Source organism: Macaca fascicularis, chromosome 18 (genome assembly GCF_037993035.2).
Source record: "Macaca fascicularis isolate 582-1 chromosome 18, T2T-MFA8v1.1".
In the NCBI taxonomy this organism is placed as follows: domain Eukaryota; kingdom Metazoa; phylum Chordata; class Mammalia; order Primates; family Cercopithecidae; genus Macaca; species Macaca fascicularis.
In genome coordinates this window covers 810,001-830,690 of record NC_088392.1, presented here as the reverse complement: position 1 = coordinate 830,690, position 20,690 = coordinate 810,001, and the positions used below count along the sequence as shown (strand labels likewise).

Below are 20,690 nucleotides of genomic sequence, written 5' to 3'. Positions count from 1 at the left end.
ATGAAAATGTTCTAAAACTGACTATGGCATTGGCTGCACAACTCTGTGAACACACCAAAAGACACTGGATTGGACAACTTAAATGGCTGGACACTGAATTCGGTCTCAATAAAGCTAAAAAATAAGGTGGCTCCTTCCAGCTTGTGGGAACCTAACTGCTAGTCCCACACACTTGCCCTCCTAGTTGCTGCAACCTTGAACGCCTTTTAAGAAAGAGAGATTTGTGAGAGCGCCTAACCTTTTCTCTGCTTTTAATCTACTCTCCTTTACCAAACTGGACTAAAATCGACATGAATGAATTACAATCTGAAAGTCTGTACCTTTCCCATACAATCTAAGGGGAGTGACCAGCCCGCTCCTTGCTCTATCCTGGGTGCCTTCGTATATTGTTTTTTAACAGGGTCACCTTTTACCCATTTCCCAGGATGACGGCCTCACCAGCGCAGGGAACAGGTTGCCACCAGGGGGCAACCAACGGCTGCAGCGGCGGGTCTGGACCACGGCAGGGACAGCGCCCGGAGAGCCGTGGCCGGGGAAGCCTGTACCGCACGCGGACACCGGGACGGTGTCACGCACCACAGTGAACTGACTGGTGATGCATTTCTTCACAGAGTGGCCGGACACTTTTGTTCTCTTTTCTTCTGACAACTTTGGATTGCTTCCATTTTTCTTACAAACATGGAGTTTTCCGTCATCCCAGACCGTTCTGCCCTGGTTTCTGTGCAGCACCTCACGGCTTTGCAGAGTTGGAGCAGCACTCGGAGCATGTCTGCCTATCCCATGTCTGCCTGTATTTTCAGCCCATGGCAAGACAGAAGGAAGAGTGACGAGAAGAGCCAATGAATCGCCACAGCTGCAGGACACTGTATCGCACGGGCCCTTGCCTCTAGGTGCCCTCAGCGGTTTGCCAAAGGTGCTTCATTAACTCTGACAGCACCTTCATCAGATAGAAACTAAGATGAAAATAAACCAGGAGAAATGAAGGCAGCACAGTTAGAACGACTCAAGTCCGGAACAGACTATCAGTAAAAAAAGGTCAGTCTTTTGGTCCCTCTGAATCCACAGTTTCAGGGAAGTTCTGTCACCTTGGCAGCTCTGAGAGCCACCGTCTTCAGGCCTGAGCCTCCACCAGTTCCTGCTCCCAAGTGTCCACTCAGCCTGCTGACCACACGACTTTGCCTCCCCGTCCTGCATCGCTGTGGACACGAGGCCTCCTTCCACATGGAGACACATCTAAGTGGCAGCAGCCGTGCCCCGACTGCCACCGAACATCTAAGGAGACACCAAGATCTAATGAGACGACAACCTGTCTGCTGGAGCAGCGGAAAGAGGTGAAAGCCACTGGTGGGAACATCAAAGCTGAAAAGATAAAACCAGATGACTCTGCCAGGCTCATCCCCAGATGAGCCTCAGCTTGACTGTGGTGAGAGGCTCCCAGCAGGAACCAGCAAAGCACTGAGGATGGGTGGAGCTCAGACGGTGCCTTAGCCTGCGGATGTGCTAGGCAACCCCTTTATCCTCCAGGGTTTGCCTTGGGCTGTAGTCCAGCCACTCAAGGGTAACTGCTCTGAGATGTTGTTAGAAAATCATGCAGTCTCCAACTAACCGAAACGTCTTGTACTCTCCAGGTTCTCAGCCTGGGTATTTTCCAGCACAACACTGCACACTGACCTGGGAGAGCAGAATCTGGTAAGTGTGATGTGCCCTGCTGGGAAGTGGGTCATTCCCTCGGGCATACAGGTGGCGCACTCGCCGAGTCTCTCACATACCCTCAGAAGGTGATTTAGTGTATTTTTAAGAGGCGAAGTCTTGCTCTGTTGCCCAGGCTAGATGTGAACTCCTGGGCTCAAGCCATCTTCCTGCCTCAGCCTTCTGAGTAGCTGGGACTACAGGCATGCACCACCACACTCGCCTAATTTTTAATGTATTAACAAGTAATTTAAAAAGTAATATTAATGAAATTAACTTTTGTTGTCTTTCCTATCTAGTTAAATTTGGAGCCAGCACTACCTGAATGTCACACGACCTAGATGAAATTATTCTAGGCACATGACCAGCAGCCCTGGAACACAAGGGACACGCACATGCTCCCACACACACACATGCATGCACCCTCACAGATGCATACACCCTCACACATGCATGCACCATCACGCACATCCTCGCACACGCATGTACCCACATGCAGCATACACCCTCACACGCTTACACCCTCACACATGTTCGCACACCCTCACACAGACTGTCACACACACGCACCCTCACACACACACCCTCACACACGCATATACCCTCACACGCGTACACCTTCACACGCATACACCCTCACACATGTTCGCACACCCTCACACACGCATATACCCTCACACACGCATACACCCTCACACACACATACACCCACACACGCATACACCCTCACAATGCACACACCCTCACACGTGCATACACCCTCACACGCGTGCACCCTCATGCATACACCCTCACACATGTTCGCACACCCTCACACATGCATACACCCTCACACACTCATACACCCTCACACACGCATGCACCCTCACATGCTCACACACACCCTCACACATGCATACACCCTCACGCACACACACACCTTCACACACACATACACGCATGCACCCTCACACATGCATGTACCCTCATACATGCATACCCCCCTCACACATACGCCCTCATGCATGCTTGCACTCTCACACACGCATACACCCTCACACACTCACGTGCATACACCTCAACACACATGCACCCTCACACGTGCACACACACATGCCTATGCACACACCCAAGTGCACACGTGCACTCATAGCTGCTGCTCTCGAGGTGATAACTGAGGGCTACAATCACACGTGATATGCAAAGTGCTAATCAACATTTCGTCTGTAGCTGCTATTCCTCCAGTTTTAAAAGTAACATAAAATTTTACCCTCAGCCCCTGAAATCTGCCTGCTAACCAGTATCTTCTCATCTTTTCTGGTCTTCAGAACCACCTTAAGAAATCAAGGAAGAATCCGCTAAGGGTTACTCTGATGGCCTGACACCAGTGGGGCTGCCGGCTCCAACCTGTTCTCTGGCCCTAGAAGGTCCACGTCCTGCTCTGCCCGGCTGAGGGGATGGCGCCCACGGGTGGGTGCCGTCAGGTTCTGCACAGCCACAGCTGACTCCCTCCTGGTGAGAAATGTACTTGGAACACTGGGCTTAACTGTTTCTCACATTTTGCTTCAGAGTGGACACAGCTGTGTCCCTCAGGCTAGCCATGAGGCGTGTGTGTGAGAAGGGTTCTACCCACCATGGACACGCATAACCACCGCGAGCTTCAGCAAGGGGGACACGCAGCATCCTCAAAGCAGCCCTCGGTGTGGCTGGGCTGCTCCAGTTAGATTTAGTTGTGAATCACCGCAATTCAGGCGTTGTGGGAGGGTCACGAGGAACAAAGGAGACCCTCGCCCCTTCCCTCTTGGTGTGTACGGGCCCCCCATCCACCTCCTGGCTCCCCTGTGCTGTACCCATAGCACCTACTGCGGGAGCGGCACCTGTCTTCCCTTGTGGGCTCCACCCCGGCCCAGGGATGACCACTGCTGACCTGTTAGATGCTTTGCAGGGTCAGGCCCGGTTCTGAGAGATTGCTACATAAGCTCTGAGAAACGCATCATTAGGTGACTGGTCGTCATGCAAACATCCTCGAGTGCACTCACACACCCTGCAGGGTGCAGCTCACTGGACGCCCAGGTCACGTGGAGAAGCCCACTGCTCTCCACGTGTCAGGCCGCCCGGGCCGGGCTCTCCCATAGCACACCCACACGGCGTGTTACTGTGCTGAATATACTAGGCAACCGTGACACAACGGTGAGTATCTGTGTATCTAAATACTTCTAAACATACATAAGGTGCGGAAAAAATAACATCGTATGGGACTGCTGCTGCAGCACACGTGCTTCACCATTGACGGAAATGTTACGTGGTGCGTGACTGTGCTCAATATTAGAAGTGAGATGCCTTGGACACAGTGATATCCCTCTCATTTTACAGTATTTCTATCCCTCCTCAGTTTCTGCTGCAGTTTAATCAGATACAACTTTGTTTAATCATGTGACCCCTCTTGGGTCCCATGGCTGGCCCCACCCTGGCCTCTCCCTAAGGCCCTGGAGGTGGCCTGATCTCACTGCCTGTGATAGGGACTCAGCTCAGATTCAAAGACGGAACCTACATGGGTGTCCTGGGGAACAGAGACTTGGATTCCAGTGCTGGTGTCTCTTCCAACAAGAATACTTTCTCGAGGGCACAGATGCAGTTCCGAGGGCCTAGGCACCTCCTCACGGTGACTTCCACCTGCAATTCCTGTCCGGGGCAGCAGAAGTTGCCCTGCCCCAAGTTCTGATGGCCCAAAACCTGGCAGGACCCTCCCAGTACAGGCACCTGAACCCAACTGTGCCAGCACAACCATCCCAGCCCTCCTCGGATGCCCAGTTTGCCAGAGGAAGGGTCTCTCTGTTTCCCCACCTATTGCTCTTGAGTTTTTATGATGAAAGAAAAAGAAAGGAAACATGGGCCCCTAATTTCCTACACAGATGCAGGGCACGGTTCACACGGCTTCTCAGGGGTCTACATCTCAGAAGATGGGCAGCTCTCAGCCAGTTGCCCTGACCTGGGATGGCCGGGGTGGAGCAAGTGACAGGCACGTGTGAGAGACCAGCCCACGAGATGGGCTTGCGGGGAAGTCAGGCGGGTGCAATCCCTACCATTTCCCCAAGTTCGTGAGGGAGGTGTGGACTTGCGGGGGCATCTGAACACAAGAGTGACGTTGGGTGTGAGTGTGGACATGGGAAGAATAGCGCTCATCCCATCAGAGGCAGCAAGGCAGGCGTTGCCCGGCCCGGGCTGCCTAATACGCTCTGGGGCAGAGAACCCAGTTCTAGGGGCTGCCCACGTGTCACTTCCACCCCAGATCTGGCTTCATGGCCTGGTTGTGATTCACCCTGTATTTATACAACACTACAACTGTAATTGAAACAACCAAAAATAACCGTTGGCAGAAAAGCCCATATTTAGAGCAGACCTCCTTCAGCAATTCCCATGGCCAGCATTCAAGGCCAAATTTTGCCAACACATCAAACCAACTGTTTTCTTCTTTCTTTTCAAAGGAGATCACAGAAGCCCAACAAAGAGGCCTGGGGCATGTCAACATGGTCCTCATTGGACTGGTCACTGGTCCCTTCCTAACTCAACAAAGGGCCACTGCCCCACCCCAGCTGTGGGACTGTATCTCTGGATGCTAAGCTGAGTCCAACACAAACACAACGGTAAGCCTTTCTAGCAGAGGGTACTAGGCGTTGCTCCTGGGACTCCTCAAGGGACCAGCATGAAATACCAATGGGCAAAGCACCCTTTTTCCTCTGAGTGTACCACGAGGACTGCTAACTCCAGATGTCTTCTCTTACCCACTAACACCACGTCAGGGGCCCACCAGACCAGGCAGGTCACCCTAGCCCCACAGTCCTCCCTGCCTGGCGCACAGACCCTCTGGACAAAAACAGCTTCAAGCGCGTCCCTAGGAGTCCCCCGTCCGTCACTGGGGCTGTTCTTTCATCTCCCACATGAGACCAGACCTCTCCTTCCAGAAAGAAGGTCAAGCACCAAGCAGATCTCGATCAGTTTTTAAACACCTAGATAGAGGCTCAAAGGCAAATGAAATACTGCTGTCAGAAGAATTTTTAAACAGCTGGTTTGAGACATCATGTAGGATATGATTTATCTACCAAAGAGCTTATTCTCTTAAAGTGTACAATTCAATGTTTTTTTTAGTATATTCAGGGTTGTGCAACCACCACCACTGCCTAATTCTGGAACATTTCCTCACCCCCCAAAAAAAACCCCAAACCCATTATACTCCCCATCCCAAGGATATGACTTTCAATAGGTTCACAGATTATTCCAGAGTCTATTCATGCAACTTACAAGCAAAAGTGAGCACAGATTCTTATTCTCTCCTTGCATTGTAAGGGTCATGTATCACACACACCATCCTGCCCGACGTTTTCTGCTTAGTATCTTCAAGAGCCTGGAATTTAAAAAAGAAACGACCCACACCACCTTCCGGCCATTTCTAAGAAGCCATCCAGTGCACCGGCAACAATCCAGGCTCAGGGGAATGAACCCACAGGAGGCCAGGGAGGGTCCTGAGGGCAGAGCCTCCTCGGATGGGCAAACTCTGGCAGGCCTGAGAGGGCTACTGTGTACACTGCCTCTCGTCCAGAGTCTGTTCCCAGTGGGCGCTCTGCAGTCCAAGGAGGTGTCCCTTTAGGCCTCTGATGTGTATAATGGGCCTGATGTGCACAGGCCCATGATTCTACCCGTGACCGCCTGAGCACACAGCTGCTTCTCCACCTGTAAGTCCAGCTGTGGGGAGGAGGCATGGAAGCAGGCCCAGACACGGATCCTGGTCTGTCACCTGATGGCCGTGTGGCTCTGAAAAGTCACGCAGCCTCTCCAGGATTCAGTTTTGGCCTATATAAAAACGGCAGCCACTCCTACCTCTGAGAGGAGGTATTAGAGACCATGGGTTTGAGGAGTGGAGGGCAGGTGGGCAGCCATTGGTAGAATGTGGGCTTAGGAGGCCTATGGAGAGAACACCTCTGAACTCCTCTGTGAGGCCCTGCAGCCCTTGGGACTCTTTCTTGGTCTCCAGGCAATAAACAAAACCACCATCCATGAGCAGGAAACAGAGCTCATTAAATCCCAGCCTGAAACAACAGACCCAGAACCTATTCACTCAAATTCTCCACGAAATGTGCAGGGTGTCTGCATCTCCCTCCACCTCCAGCCCTGGGAACGGCCCACCAGGGGTCAGACATTCTGGAGGCCCCATTATATGCCTCTCATCTAACAGGAAAACAACTGTGGCAGTCCAGGGTGTGAGAATTCACTGGCTCCATAACACCAGGGGGATGAGTATCTTAACAGTAACAAAGGGTAAAACAGAAGTAATTTTAATTCCAGAAGTGCCTGGCAATAGGCAGGAAGGTCACTGAAGGCTTATTTAAGGGTTTCATCAGCATATTCCAGGTAACTCAGGAGGATCCAGAGCTGAGCACCTGTTAACCTCAAACTGGCCACCTCCCTAGGACCTGCAGAAGAAAACGTCAGAGCAGCTGGAGCTGCCCAGATGTGTGGCCACAGCCCAGGCCTGGCAGAGCTACAGGAGGCGATGCCTTTGTAAAATTCTCATCTTTCTTTCTTTCCTCCTGTCTGTATGGTTCTTTGGGCTTTACCAACCTAGAGGAAAACGCCGCTCAGATTGGGATGGAGTCATCACTCAAAACACTCGAGTGCCAACCACAGCTCACCACCAGGAGCCCCCATGTGTGTCCCTGGGCAATGAGATGAAGAGACATAAATTTTCTGCCACAGATGATAGATCGCAGGCAGCTCAGACATATGAATTGCTACTGGTTCTTTTATCTGATAACAAGAAATTTTCTTGAAAAATGTTTAAATCATTTAGGTTTTGGTCTGTAAGAAAACCAAGCCTACAAGGGCCTATGCCACTATTTAAATATATTTGTCAGCCACCTAAGTGGGAGCCTTGGACTTGGCCCAGCTGGGTTTTTGGTTCCTCACCTGTAAAGAAGAAAGCTCGATTGGATGACCTTTAAAATTACTTCAATTTCAAATTCCTATGATTTTGCCATAGCAGGAGACTCAATGTTTATTAACTAAATGTGCTTAGATGTATACATGTGATAATGAGGGTAGCCAGAGAGAATCATTTGTTGGAGAACTGTTTAGGTTAGACAAGACTTGTTCCAAGATAGGGATTTATTTCCTAGTGCTGACAAACCAGCCTCCAAAGCCAAATCTTAAATTGGTCAAAGGTATCTAACTTCACCTTGATGATTCTGAACATCAAAAACGTGTATTTTCATGTTTTCAATGTACAAGAAGGTCAGCGTTAACCACAGAAGAGTTTCCATTTGATCATTAAGGAGTCACTAAAAACCCTAGAAGGTGCTGGGGTCAAAAGACCGAGACTGCGCATTCTCTATGAGACACGATATGACGGTGGCCCCTTGGTTCATTCCTGAGAAGCAAGAGCATCAATGAACGCCCTCCTTTGGTGGTCTCTGAGTCTGACCCTGAGGTGGGGCGCAGTGCAGGCAGAGGGGCCATCTGGCCTCAGCTCCAGCTCCAGGGGGCTGTTTAGCTGCCACTTGGGAGCAGATCTGTTTCGGAGTCCTTAGGAGAGGCCTCGACTGAATGCCAACCCCAACTGAAGCCACTGCCCAGTGTGAGCCCAGGTGACGGGGGACAGCAGACGCTGTGCTGGGAGCCTGAAGTCCCACAATTGCCAAGGCAGCCCCAGGGACCTGCGTGGGGCTGTCATGACACATTGAAGGGTACACTGTACTTTCGGAGCCTCACAGTGGTCCAGAACACCAAAGACAAGGAGGGAAGAAGGATGAGAGTGAAAGAAAAGCACACCTGGTCAACCAATCCCAAATCTCCACTGCTCATCATCTCCTCCTCACAGTCCCCACACCGTGGGCTCGCTGGCCATGGGAGCTGGGCCGTCAGTCCTCCCCTCACTCCTGTGTGGAGGGCGGAGAGGTGTCTGCGGGGAGCTGCTCTGCAGCAGCTTCTGGTGGATGAAGCACCAACGTGTCCACGTCCTCCTGGTCCCTGCCGCCAACATGTCAACACACCACAGAGGACGGACATCGCGAGACAGAACTTGCTTCCTAGTTCAGAGAGGCCGCGCACAGACGGTGGCTAAGGCCTCCGAGCTGTACTCTTTCCCAGGGCAATTTAACTCGGAGACCCACCTGAAGCCCAAGAGGCACAGCCCCTCCTCAGCACGGATGCCAGCCTCACAGAAGGCTCACTCCTGATCCCGACGTCCTCCCCGCTCCAGGTCCTAGGAGCCTCTGGCCTGGGGTGTGGTCAGTGCACAGGTGCTAGGAGGAGCAGCCAGGGAAGGAGGGTCGACCTCACACGTGGCCTGGGGAAGGGTCAAGGAACTCCCCAGAGACTCAACGACTCCATCAGCAAGGGAAAATTCTTTCCTGCTTTTTGAAAAAGTATAATTCCTCACCCTTTGATTTGAAATTTCTAGTAAGACCACAGATGTATCAGTTATAAACATGCCCCAAGGACATTGTGTAGAAATTTATACTTATAGGTACAGAGCTGTTTTTTGGAGTTTGACTTCAATTGCAACAAAAATACAAAACACTTTAATGGGTACAGAGTTTCAGTTTGGGAAGATTAAAACATTCTGGAGACAGATGATGGTGATGTTTGTACAATGTACCTAACGTACTTACTGCCCCTAAACTTATACCTAAAGATTGTTAAAATAGTACATTCTATGTTATATAAAAAGTAAGTCATTCGTCTATGGTACTGGTTAATGTCTTGGTGTTGACACTTTCCTCCACCCCAGCCTGTGGCTCCGAGTGGAACTGCTGAGGAGCGCTGGCAGGAAGTGCTGGCAGGAAGGCGGGAACGCTCAGCATCCCTGCCCCACAAACCACCATGAGGAGTAAACGGCTCCAACTCCAACAGCACCTCTCACCCCCAACTCTGCCTGTGTGGGTCAAGTGCTACAAAAACAGTCGGGATTTCTGGGAGCCTGAGTACAGGTGGGATGTGCTGCACATGGTGACCTACAGGCTGAATCATTTTCCAACAGGAGGGGATGGAAAGTACGAGATACGGCGCAAAAACAGGAAAAGAAACTGCTGTGCAAGAGGAAATCCAAATCTTGCTTACGTTTCTGGAAAAGAAAAAAGTTCACAGTGGAAATTTTTATGTCTCTGGACTCCAAACTAATATAGGAATATCATTTCTACAAGGGCTACTTTTCATTAAGGCACTACTGAATAGGGATTCTCCTGGCCACAGGAAAGCAACATGGCCTTAACGTGACAGTGCCACTGAATCAACCCTCGGTTCTGAGCACTAGCAAGCGAAATGCGAATGCACTAGTGTGAGATGCGTGACTGTCACCACCTCTGCATCCTCCACATAAATAAAGGTGCCAAATGGGCCCAAGCTCATGGATAAGTGAACTAAATTTCAAACTTTAGCTGAGAACTATATTCACAATGTTTGACCTTTCTTGAAGCCTCAGTGTCATCATGTGTAAAAGGAGAAAATTTACACAACTTGGTTTATTGTGAGAGTCACATGATAATTTTAAAAATCCTTGGTTAGCAGTAAAACATAACGTTTCTGAGAACATTCTAAATGTTCATAAACATCAATGTGCATGAGCCATGGACATTCACCCCTGAGATCTTAGTTCTGTGGGGTAGGGGTGAGCTCTGGACTTTGCGTACTTCATAATCCTGGCTCCAAAATACTGGTGCAGGAGGACCTAGGCCACGTGGGAAATTATTTCTAAGGGTTCCTGAAGTGAAAACGGTAACAGAGGTGAATTTTAGGAAATAAGAGATGTTAACTAGAAGAGAGATGGACATAACTGGGGGGTAATGATACCCATGGGAACAGAGAAACCCATGTGTGAGGTGTCAGCCTGAGGAGACCAGGGGCTCAAGTGAGCCCCTCCGAGGGGCTGGCTGTGCTGCAGCAGAGATGTGACTAGAGGTGACCCTCCTGGCCGACTGCTAGAGAACAGCAGCGCCGCTGTTGGGTCTCGCTGTGTGTCTGGGGAATAAAACGGCAGGAGGAGGAGGGGGCAGGAAACCAGCTCTGCCAGCCAGAGTCTCACCCTGGACCACGAATCACTTGGGCTCGAGATGATCACTGGCCTAGTATGAAAAGAAAGCCCCAACCTGTGCCTCCACGTATGGCCTCATTTCCATCAAACTGTACCCACACAAATGTGTTAATCATCACACAAGCCACTCTGACATGACAGAAGCCATGACATGGCCATTTTTACCACACAACGCTCTGGCCAAGTGACAGGTACAATCTGCTGACAGGCAGCATCCTTTTTGCTAAACTTGAACTCAGCAGACCTATAGCTCCTCGTCCACCAAGGCCAGGCTGAGAGGAGCGTCCATGAATACAAAGTGCCAGGTGCTTGGAGAAGTGGGGATCCCCGTTCCCAGGGCGGGCAGCCATCCATCTGGCCCCCTCAGTGCTATTCTGGCAGGAAAGCAGCCTCCCCCCAGCATCTCAGGCCAGACCTCCGCCCGCCCGCACCTCAGGCCAGACCTCCCCCCGCACCTCAGGCCAGACCTCCCCCCGCACCTCAGGCCAGACCTCCGCCCGCACCTCAGGCCAGACCTCCCCGGGCACCTCAGGCCAGACCTCCCCGGGCACCTCAGGCCAGACCTCCGCCCGCACCTCAGGCCAGACCTCCGCCGCCTTCACTGCAGCACTCCAGAGGAGCAATTCAAAGATCAGGAGTTCCTGTTCCACACAGTAAGAGTCTTCAAAGATATTTATATACACATATATATATTTTTTCTGGCCAGGTGCAATGGCTCACACCTGTAATCTCAGCACTTTGGGAGGCCAAGGTGGACGGATCACCAGAGGTCAGGAGTTCCAGCCTGGCCAAAATGGTGAAACCCCGTCTCTACTAAAAATACAACAAAATCAGCCAGGCGTGGTGGAGCGTGCCTGTAATCCCAGCTACTCAGGAGTCTGAGGCAGGAGAATCGCTTGAACCTGGGAGGCACCCATGTCAGTGAGCCGAGATGGCACCAGTACGCTCCAGCCTGGGCGATAGAGCAAGACTCTGTCTCAAGGAAAAAAAAAAAAAGTAAATTTTTTTTTTAAAGTAACAACCAATTCAAATGTTACTCTACAGCCCTACAAAAGAGTGGTCCCCTGGCAATATATCTATTTTAGTTCAAATACTCATACCTTTTAACCCAGCAAGAACATTTCTACTAGTTTTCCTTAAAAACAGAACCTGACAAGTATTTTAAAATATACAACAGTTTATAATAAAATTGTAACAATTTAAATAACAATAAGGACTTGGTTATACTTTGTTAGAGTCATGTGACTGATATGTCCATCATTGATGTATGTCTACATACACATCTACAAAAAGACAAAAAATATGGTGGTAGGTTAAAATAATTGCTATGCCATGTATATCATGACCCTGTTTATGTAAAACTATGTCCAACTAACCGCATCTATAGCGAGAGGCCTGGAATGATTTTGCCAAAATGCAAAAGTCATTGCCTCAGGGCGGTGGGATTGCCTCTATGTCATCTGAATCTTGCTTTACAAATATGTTTTAAACAGAAGAGCTTTTTTAAAAACAACAAAGTTTTATGAAGAATTTAATGACAGGTATGATATGTTAGGTCTTTAAAGATAATCCAAATTATAAATACATTATGGGTTTAAATGTTAAGAAAAGTAGGAAAATCACAGACTCCAATTCAATCAGTATAAACTCTCACCGTTTACATACAAGGTGTTTTGCTGGGACTACTGGAGAATATGAGTTAGTCATCTGTTTCCCTCTCCCTTCCCATTGGCTCAAGGCAGACAGCCGGGCGGCCGCGGCTGCTCCCAACCGCGCCTGCAGAGCTGGCTTCACGTGGGCGCCCTGGAGGACAACCCTGGATTCTTCTGGAGGGGGGGCCTCTGGCTCTGTTTCTTTTTGATGAGCTACATCAGCACATTTTCTCCTCCCTCAACACACTCCTACTCCAGCGTGAACGCAGCTGCAGGAATTTCATCTTCTCCACGTTCCCACGGTGGAGTGGGAGACTTTTTTCTTTCATTAAAAAAAAAAAAAGAAAATCCTCCAAACACACAAACTTACAGGAATCTGTGGCAAATAAAGCAGCAAACGTGTCTTACGGAAAACCTCCTACCCCAGAGGGCAAAGCCCACATTCTGTCTGTTCCCATAAGCACAGGGACACAGTGAGGCTAATTCAGCAAAAACACACCCTTTCCCTGCCCCCAAGGCACAGCCTAAGCCCCTAGGCGGCGTCTGAGGAAAGAGACGACAATGGGGCGTGGAATGCAGAAATTGAATTCTGGCCGCTTAACTGAGGGCTTCCTGATGAGCAGTGAACCCTCAATTTAAAAACCAAACATACCTCTGGCTAGTTACCTAAGAATCCAAGATAAACAATTATAAGCAGGATTTCTATGCTTGATACTTGAAAATTCTGCCAGTGTCCATAACGAGATTCTTAATCATTCCATGTTTTACTTTGAAGAACACCCCTTGCTTTTTCTAGTAACTCACTTAAGTGCGATCATAGCAAAATACACCCCTTCGTGCAACTTTTGATAAATCAAACAGTTTACAACTGCGTTCTCCTCATTCTAGGAACCCAAAAGAATGCCCAGAATGCCAAGAACAGTTAACAAGTATATGCAAATGTGCAACACTGATGTTAGCTTTAAAAGTAAGGAGTCCAGAGTGCTCTGTGCTGACCATCTTTCAGTGTAATTAAGTCTTCACATTCCGGAGGAGGACTACTGACACACCCTACCAAGTCCTGGGCTGTGCCTGGAGGTAAGTAACCACACTACAGCCTATGCTAGCATTTGCAGAGTTTATTTGATGGATAAGCAGGGAAAAGTTACTGTTTGCACTTCCTGTTTATCCTGCTAAAAATAGAAAGAGACGCTCCAAGTATCAACTTGGTTGTGCATTCTCTGGCAAGGGCCAGCTTCCCAAAACATTCCTGCACCCCTGGGGAGCAGGGAAACAGAGAAGTGCGTCCTTAACACTTAACACACTGTGTTTGCAACCTAAATAGGCAGACTCAAGTCCAGACCCTCTCATCGTGGCCAATCCATTCTGGTAACTGCTGTTGTTCTTACTTAAATGCGCACAGGGATACAGAGAAGGGCAAAGACAGCTGTTATTTGTCCAAAGGAAAAGCCCCTGGCTTTTCACAGTCCCTGGCCAGATGCAGCAGAAGCATAGCAAATAAAGAAGAAAGGCACTGAAGGCCTAAGGCTGGGTCCTTTTGCCCCCAAATGCCATGTAGTCATCGAGAGAACATCTGATCATCCCAGGAGAAGGAAAGCGAAGTCATTCCGGCCTGTTGTCTGAGCCCCAAATGCGGCCTCTCTGCAAGCGGGGCTCTGAACCTGGGATGAGCCAAGAGCCCTTTCGCAATCTGATGATGCTTGGGAACCCCTTTCTCAAAATAACGTTCTTAAAGGCATAGAATAAAGCACAGGGGATTATAGAGGAAATTATTTTGAAGACAATTATCAGAAAAGTAAAGCAAATGTGTGGCACATTACTTTTCTTATTCATGCATTAAAGAACAATATGGACCATTGTTTTTAAATAATGATTACTATAAATGATATTTAGGATATCGGAATGCAACTACCATAGGATATGAAAATATCCGTCATTTCTGTTGGTAACAAAGGGACAGGCCCAGCTAATCCCACTGGGCTGTGCTGTGTGCATTCCCAGTGAGGACAGGGAGGCAGCTGAGGATGCCACACTCCTGTGCCCACCTGGGGCATTCATCAGGCTTGGAGCCCTCTCAGAGAAGCATAGGAAGTTTCCTATTGCCAGGGAAAGAGAGGATTTTTTAAAAAAGTTTTGAACAAATATGTTTATTAAAAAGTCAAAGTATTCACATATGGAGGATGGCTGAATTTTGGAAATAAAGGCTGGAGATAAACCCCTAAAACCTCATCCAGGGCCATGGCTCAGATCCAGGGGTCTGCTCATCAGCCCTGGTAAGGTGGACAGTCCCTTCTATTTTTAACAGCTTTATTCCAATATAATTCACATAAACTTCACCCATTTAAAGTGTAGAATGCAATGGTTGTTGGTATTTACACAAATCTCTAGTTCTAGAACATTTCTATCACCCCAGAAAGAAACCCCCTCCCTCCCAATTCTCCCTACCTCTCAGCCCCTGGCAACCATGAGTCATGGATTTGCCCATTCTGGACTTTTGACATTACAGAGGATTCTCGTCACGTGTGGTAGTTTGTTCTCTAAAATTGACACGGTCACTGAATTACTGAGCACGGAACCATTGCTTCCGGGGGAATACAGGCTTAGGTTCCTGTGAGCCTCTGGTCACAACATTCTCATCAATACACAATCCTTGAATAATGAGAATCAACTCCAAAAGTCATCATACAATATAGGAACTTCTATGTCTGGCTTCTCTCACTTTTAAACATAAGGTTTCTGAGGTTCATCCATCTGTAGCATGTGTCAGTGCATCATTTTTTTACGGCTCAATAATATTCCACTGCATGACTAGACACGCACACGCATGCACACACTTTGTTGACTAGACACACACGCGCATGCACACACTTCGTTGACTAGACACACGCACATGCACGCACTGTTGACTAGACACACGTGTGCACACTTTGTTGACTAGACACGCGCACATGCACGCACTTTTTTTACTAGACACACACGCACATGCACGCACTGTTGACTAGGCAAACGCGCATGAACACACTTGACTAGACACGTGCGCGTGCAGTTGACTAGACACGCGCACGCACACACTTTGTTGACTAGACACACGCGCACGCACACACTTCGTTGACTAGACACACACGCATGCACACACTTCGTTGACTAGACACACACGCACACGCACACACTTTGTTGACTAGACACACGCGCACGCACACACTTCGTTGACTAGACACACACGCGCATGCACACTTTGTTGACTAGACACACACGCGCACGCACACATTGTTGACTAGACACACACGCGCACGCACACACTTCGTTGACTAGACACACACACGCATGCACGCACTTTATCCATTCATCAGCTGATGGACGCGTGGGTTGTTCCCGCCTTATGGATATTGTGAATAATGTTGCTATGAACATTTGTGTACTTTTTGTGTGGGTGCATTTTTCCATGTGCTAGTATTTTGCTGAAGGGTTTTTACATCTACATTCATAAAGGAATGCTATTCTGTAGTTTATCACTGTGCCTTTGTATGGTTTGGAGGAAGAGATTATTTTAAGCAACAGATTAATTTTTCTTTTTTTCTGAGACGGAGTTTCGCTCTGTCACCTAGGCTGGAGGGCAGTGGTGCAATCTTGGCTCACTGCAACCTCTGCCTCCTGGGTTCAAGCAATTCTCCTGCCTCAATCCAGTGAGCAGCTGGGACTACAGGCACGTGCCACTACATCTGGCTAATTTTTATATTTTTTAGTAGAGATAGGGTTTCACCATGCTGGCCAGGCTTGTCTCGAACTCCTGACCTCAAGTGATCCACCTGCCTTGGCCTCCCAAAGTGCTGGGATCACAGGCGTGAGCCACTGCGCTCAGCTGAGAAACAGATTAATTTTTTTAAGCATAATTGGGGTCTATTTCGACATGTATTAGGAGAATGCTGACTTTTCCTCTGTGATCGTAAATTCTCTCTTAAAATATATTTAAATAAAATATGTCCGTGTACAGAAAGTTATTAAGTAAATGACAGAGTGGGTATGGCTGCAGTAGAATCATGAAAACAGCATGACCGTGACTGACCCCGCAACACCCCTGCTGCAGTAAAAAGGCTGTGGGATTGAGTGTTGCCTCTCAGGGGGCCTCAGCTCTGCCCCAAACACACAGATTACTAAACATCCGCACAGATTCCTATGCAGGGAGGGTGCCTGACTGTGCACAGGATACAACTGCCTCTAATCGCCACCTGGAATGTCGTCATCTTTACAGTCAAATCCACTGAGGACAGTGAGAGGCAGCTCTCATTTTCCCAAGGACAGGACCAAGGGGCCAGTGATGTACACGCAGGACCAGCCAAGGGCTTGTCATCAGCAGATTTCGCTATTAAGCCCTGACAACAACCCCAGAGGCAGGCACTGCCACCTGTGCTACAGGTGAGGACATTAGAGCTCTGCAGGACAAGGCGCATGTCTGTGTCACAAAGCCAGGGAGAAGGTGGGGTCTGAGTTCGGGTCTCCCTAGCTCCACGCTGTAACATGACAGAGAAAGGCAGGGGCTGCTGGCAACATGCTCACGCTACAACCACGAGACATAGAAATCCTAAGCCAGCTAGTTAAACTGGGCTACTACTCAGAGGGCAGAGGAAGAAGGAAAAAGAAATGACGAAGACTGAACACAGGCCCAGCCAGCAAGCTGGAAAGAGGCGGAGCTGTCCAAGCCGCTGCTGGAGGTTAGTACATCCCCACTGGCAACACACAAGCCCACTTTCTGGTCCCACCTCAGCTTTGGTGCATCCCGAGTAGAGGGTGCCAAGACTCCTGGGGCCAACTGCCAAAGGGCACGGTGCCTTCTGCCGGCCTTCACCCCAGCTCCACAGTCAACAGGGCCAAAAGACTTGTTTCTTGCACAACGGGCAACAAAGCCCGTGCGCACATCTGCAGTTTACACCACACCTTCTTCACACCATTGCTCAACCCACACCATGTGAGCAAATGCTGTGACCTCGGATGGCAGGGGTACAGCCAGGAACACACGCCCCGCAACGCTCCTGGCCGGGTGGAGACGGACGGCAAACTAGCTCTGTGAGCAAGGGACAGAGCACAGAGGAAGCTGAGTAAGAGGACAGAGGACGACGTGCAGAGGGGAACACGGGCTCATCAGATCAAGCAGCTGAGACCAGGCCTTCCTGAGAAGGCAGCCTGTGAACAGATACAGATACCCAGGCAATGTGAAGGAGTGGAGAGTTCCAGGTCAGGGGGCAGGGCGCACAGGCCTCCATTCCAGGACCAGCAAAGCAGCAGGTGGCTACTGCAGAGGGCAGCATACAGAGGACCGAGGTGTGGCGTGCTGGAGGCTGTGCAGAACCCTGCAGAGACAGTGAGGGTCCTTGTCCCCCAGCAACCCTGAGGGACTGATGCGGAAGCTGAAGCTCAGCCCGTCCCCCAGGCCACTGTGAGGAAGTGACAGCTGTGTTGACTTCTCAGCACCATCAGCAGGATACCCAGGCCCAGTGAGAACTGCAGATGCAGAGTGTTCTGATCTTGTGCCAGAGAATCTGTCTGAAGTGAGGTCAATGAGTCTCCTGCCGTTCCCTTCATCACCACAGATGGGAATAACAGCCATCGCTAGTATTTACAGAGCAGGGGTGAGGAGCTGGCGGCACGCTGCTCAGCACCACCCTTACAGAAACTGGATGGGGGCTACTAGGTGAGTACCCTCGTTTTGCAAAGCAGGACACTGGGGTGAAGGAGGCGGAGGGCCTCGTCTGAGAACTCGCCCAGCCTGCCTCCCGCCCAGCACCCTGCTGCTGCTTCCTGTAGTCTCAGCTCAGGCTTTCCTCTGGGAAACCTCTCCTAGCTGTCCCAGAGACTCTGGCAGCAGATCCACGAGGGCAGACAGGGCACACGGCAACTTCACTTTGCAAGTGTCACCACTGGCTGCTTGGCTCCTTGAGGTGGTCAGTGTTCACCACGTGCACTGCGGGGCCGCCCAAAGAAGGAGAGGCAGTCAGTTATAAAAATGCCATTTTCCCAATATCAAGCCTCACCTGCAGGTCCTTCTTTCTTTCAGCATATTATCTTGAAACAACAAGGGTCTCCGAAGTTTGGAGATGGAAAAAAAATCTAAATGCAGTTCAGAGATGTGAGCAGTATGAGGTCCCACAGTACGTCAGCAGCAGGGCACCCCCCTTCCCTTTCAGCCATTAACCTATGTTAGTAATTTATTTTAACATAAAATGATATTATTAGTTATGGCGAAACTGGGCCTCAGAGCTAAAAGTTAACCAGTTATCATCTAAAGCTAACATATTCCCTACTACCAACGAGATGATGGAAAGCACGCGCCAGTAACCCCAAGTTTCATTCTGAGGCCACTGACTCAAGCCTCCTTATCATTGAGTTATTTCACTTCTAGTTAAACGACTGGAAGTATCAATATTATTCTTTCTTCAGTATTTAAAAGTCAGAAGTCAATACCATTTAAGGTAGAAAACACAATGTGAGTATTTTAAGTATATTAAATTAATGTTGATCAAACACATTTTAATTTCTTTAATCTCCTACTACAGGTTAGAAAACAGAACCAAATGTAATGACAGAAAAAATTGAAAACTATATTTTAAAAATGATTGTTCAACAAGACCAGGCAGCCACTCAACCACTTCAGTACCTCGTTTCTGGATGAAGACCCTGAGCAGGGGGTTTGCACTGGAAACCGCCTTGCAGAAGTTGTCGTCATTGTTGATGGGCAGCAGGTCTCCGTGCACATCTGCGTAGCCAATAGTTACATCACTGTTGGAGATATGGTGGGTGTGTACAACCAGCTTGTAGAAATCTTCAAACTTCCCAGGCTTATGACGGTCCAGAGAGAACCTTCGGAATTCCGCCCCAAACTGCAATGCAAGAGACAGGGGTTGGGGCGGGGGGGGGGGGCATTAATAAACACCAGAGAAATATCCAGAAACAGGGTGTGGTTAGTGTACTTAACAAACAAGCATTTATATTCCACATTTTCTTTAATCAATCATCCACTGATAGACACTTAAGTGATTTCATCTTTGCTATTATGAATCGTGCTGGAATGAAGATACAAATGCAGTTATTCTTTTAATACGATTTCCTTTCCTTTGGGTAGAAACGCATAGTAAGACTGCGGGATCCAATGGTAACTCCATTTTCAGTTCTGAGATATCTCATACCGTTTTCTGCAGAAGCCGATGAATTTAAAATGTTGTATTAAAAAAAAAAAGGACAAGCATTTATTAATTCTCCACAAGGTCCTGGGGAGATAGTGACAAACAGCTCAGTTCTCACAGAGCTCGCAGTGACTAAATAAGAAATTATAACACAGGAAGAGGGACCCTAAAAAATTAAAAGCAGTAATGACTCACGCAGCAGCTCTCTCATCCACACTGACCCAGGACGGCCCTCTCGTCCACACTGACCGAGGGGCAGCTCAGTCATGAACACAGATGACTATCCTGAGGACAGGATAGGACAGGCTGTGTAGCTCATGTTGTAGGAAAAAGCAACGTCAAAATTAATGTAAATTTTTTGGATGGCATGAAAGGAGAATCCTTCCTCAGCAAGGTCCCTTGCCTCATCTGAGGTTGCTGAGGCGGCATCTGCACAGCTCCGGGCAGGCCTTAGGAAACTCAGAGGCAGGAGAGGATGCAAGGCCGAATGAAACCTCGGAACTTTTTCCAAAGGCAAAAGACCATTAAGACCGTACGGGTCTTAATTTTAAGCTAGGAAGTGTCTTCATGAGATTTCTATTTTAGTAAGACAAAATGGTTACATTTCAAAAGGATCAGAAGTAGATGTAAAATTGCAAGAATAAAGGAACCTGGTTAAAATCAGACAAGTCCAAGGGAGACAGGATGATGGTCTGGTCCCTTTCCCAAAGGCGGCATGTACACCCCCCTCCGAGCTGTTATTAGGTGGTCCAGGTTTGGGAATGTCTAGGGACTAACCTCTTTTCCAGCAGACCCTAACCCTGGCCCAGAAGCCCATGAGCTGCCCACAGAGCTCCAGGACACCCTCCAAGAGAGGACCCCCAGGGGGACATGAGGTTAGGGTCATGCCCAAGGGTTCTGGCTCCTGTCATTCCTCACTTGGCAATTAGGAACCTTTATTCATCAGGTGGTACATATTCTGCGTTCTTCAATACAGTTGAAAACTAATTACATTGGTTCCAAAATATACAAAAATAAAGTGTCTAATGTTTATGGAAAACTAGTCATTATATCATCTAGACACTGTATGAATGAGTCAGGGAAAATCATCTAAACTCATATGTGCTTGCACCA

At 48.9% G+C, this 20,690-nt stretch overlaps 1 protein-coding gene and 1 long non-coding RNA gene across 3 annotated transcripts in view; one reads left to right on the top strand and one right to left on the bottom strand.

Moving 5' to 3' along the window:
- Positions 1–20,690, bottom strand: part of PARD6G (par-6 family cell polarity regulator gamma) — an 89,080-nt gene that overhangs the window by 27,466 nt on the left and 40,924 nt on the right. For both annotated transcript variants that reach the window (XM_005586354.4, XM_045378170.3), the window contains exon 2: positions 19,052–19,274. In XM_005586354.4, coding sequence (XP_005586411.3) covers positions 19,052–19,274 — 223 coding nt within the window. The remainder of the gene's footprint in view (positions 1–19,051; positions 19,275–20,690) is intronic.
- On the top strand, positions 17,482–20,617 carry LOC141409018 (uncharacterized). Its single transcript, XR_012427077.1, has 2 exons — positions 17,482–18,088; positions 18,951–20,617. It is a non-coding gene; the product is annotated as an uncharacterized lncRNA (long non-coding RNA).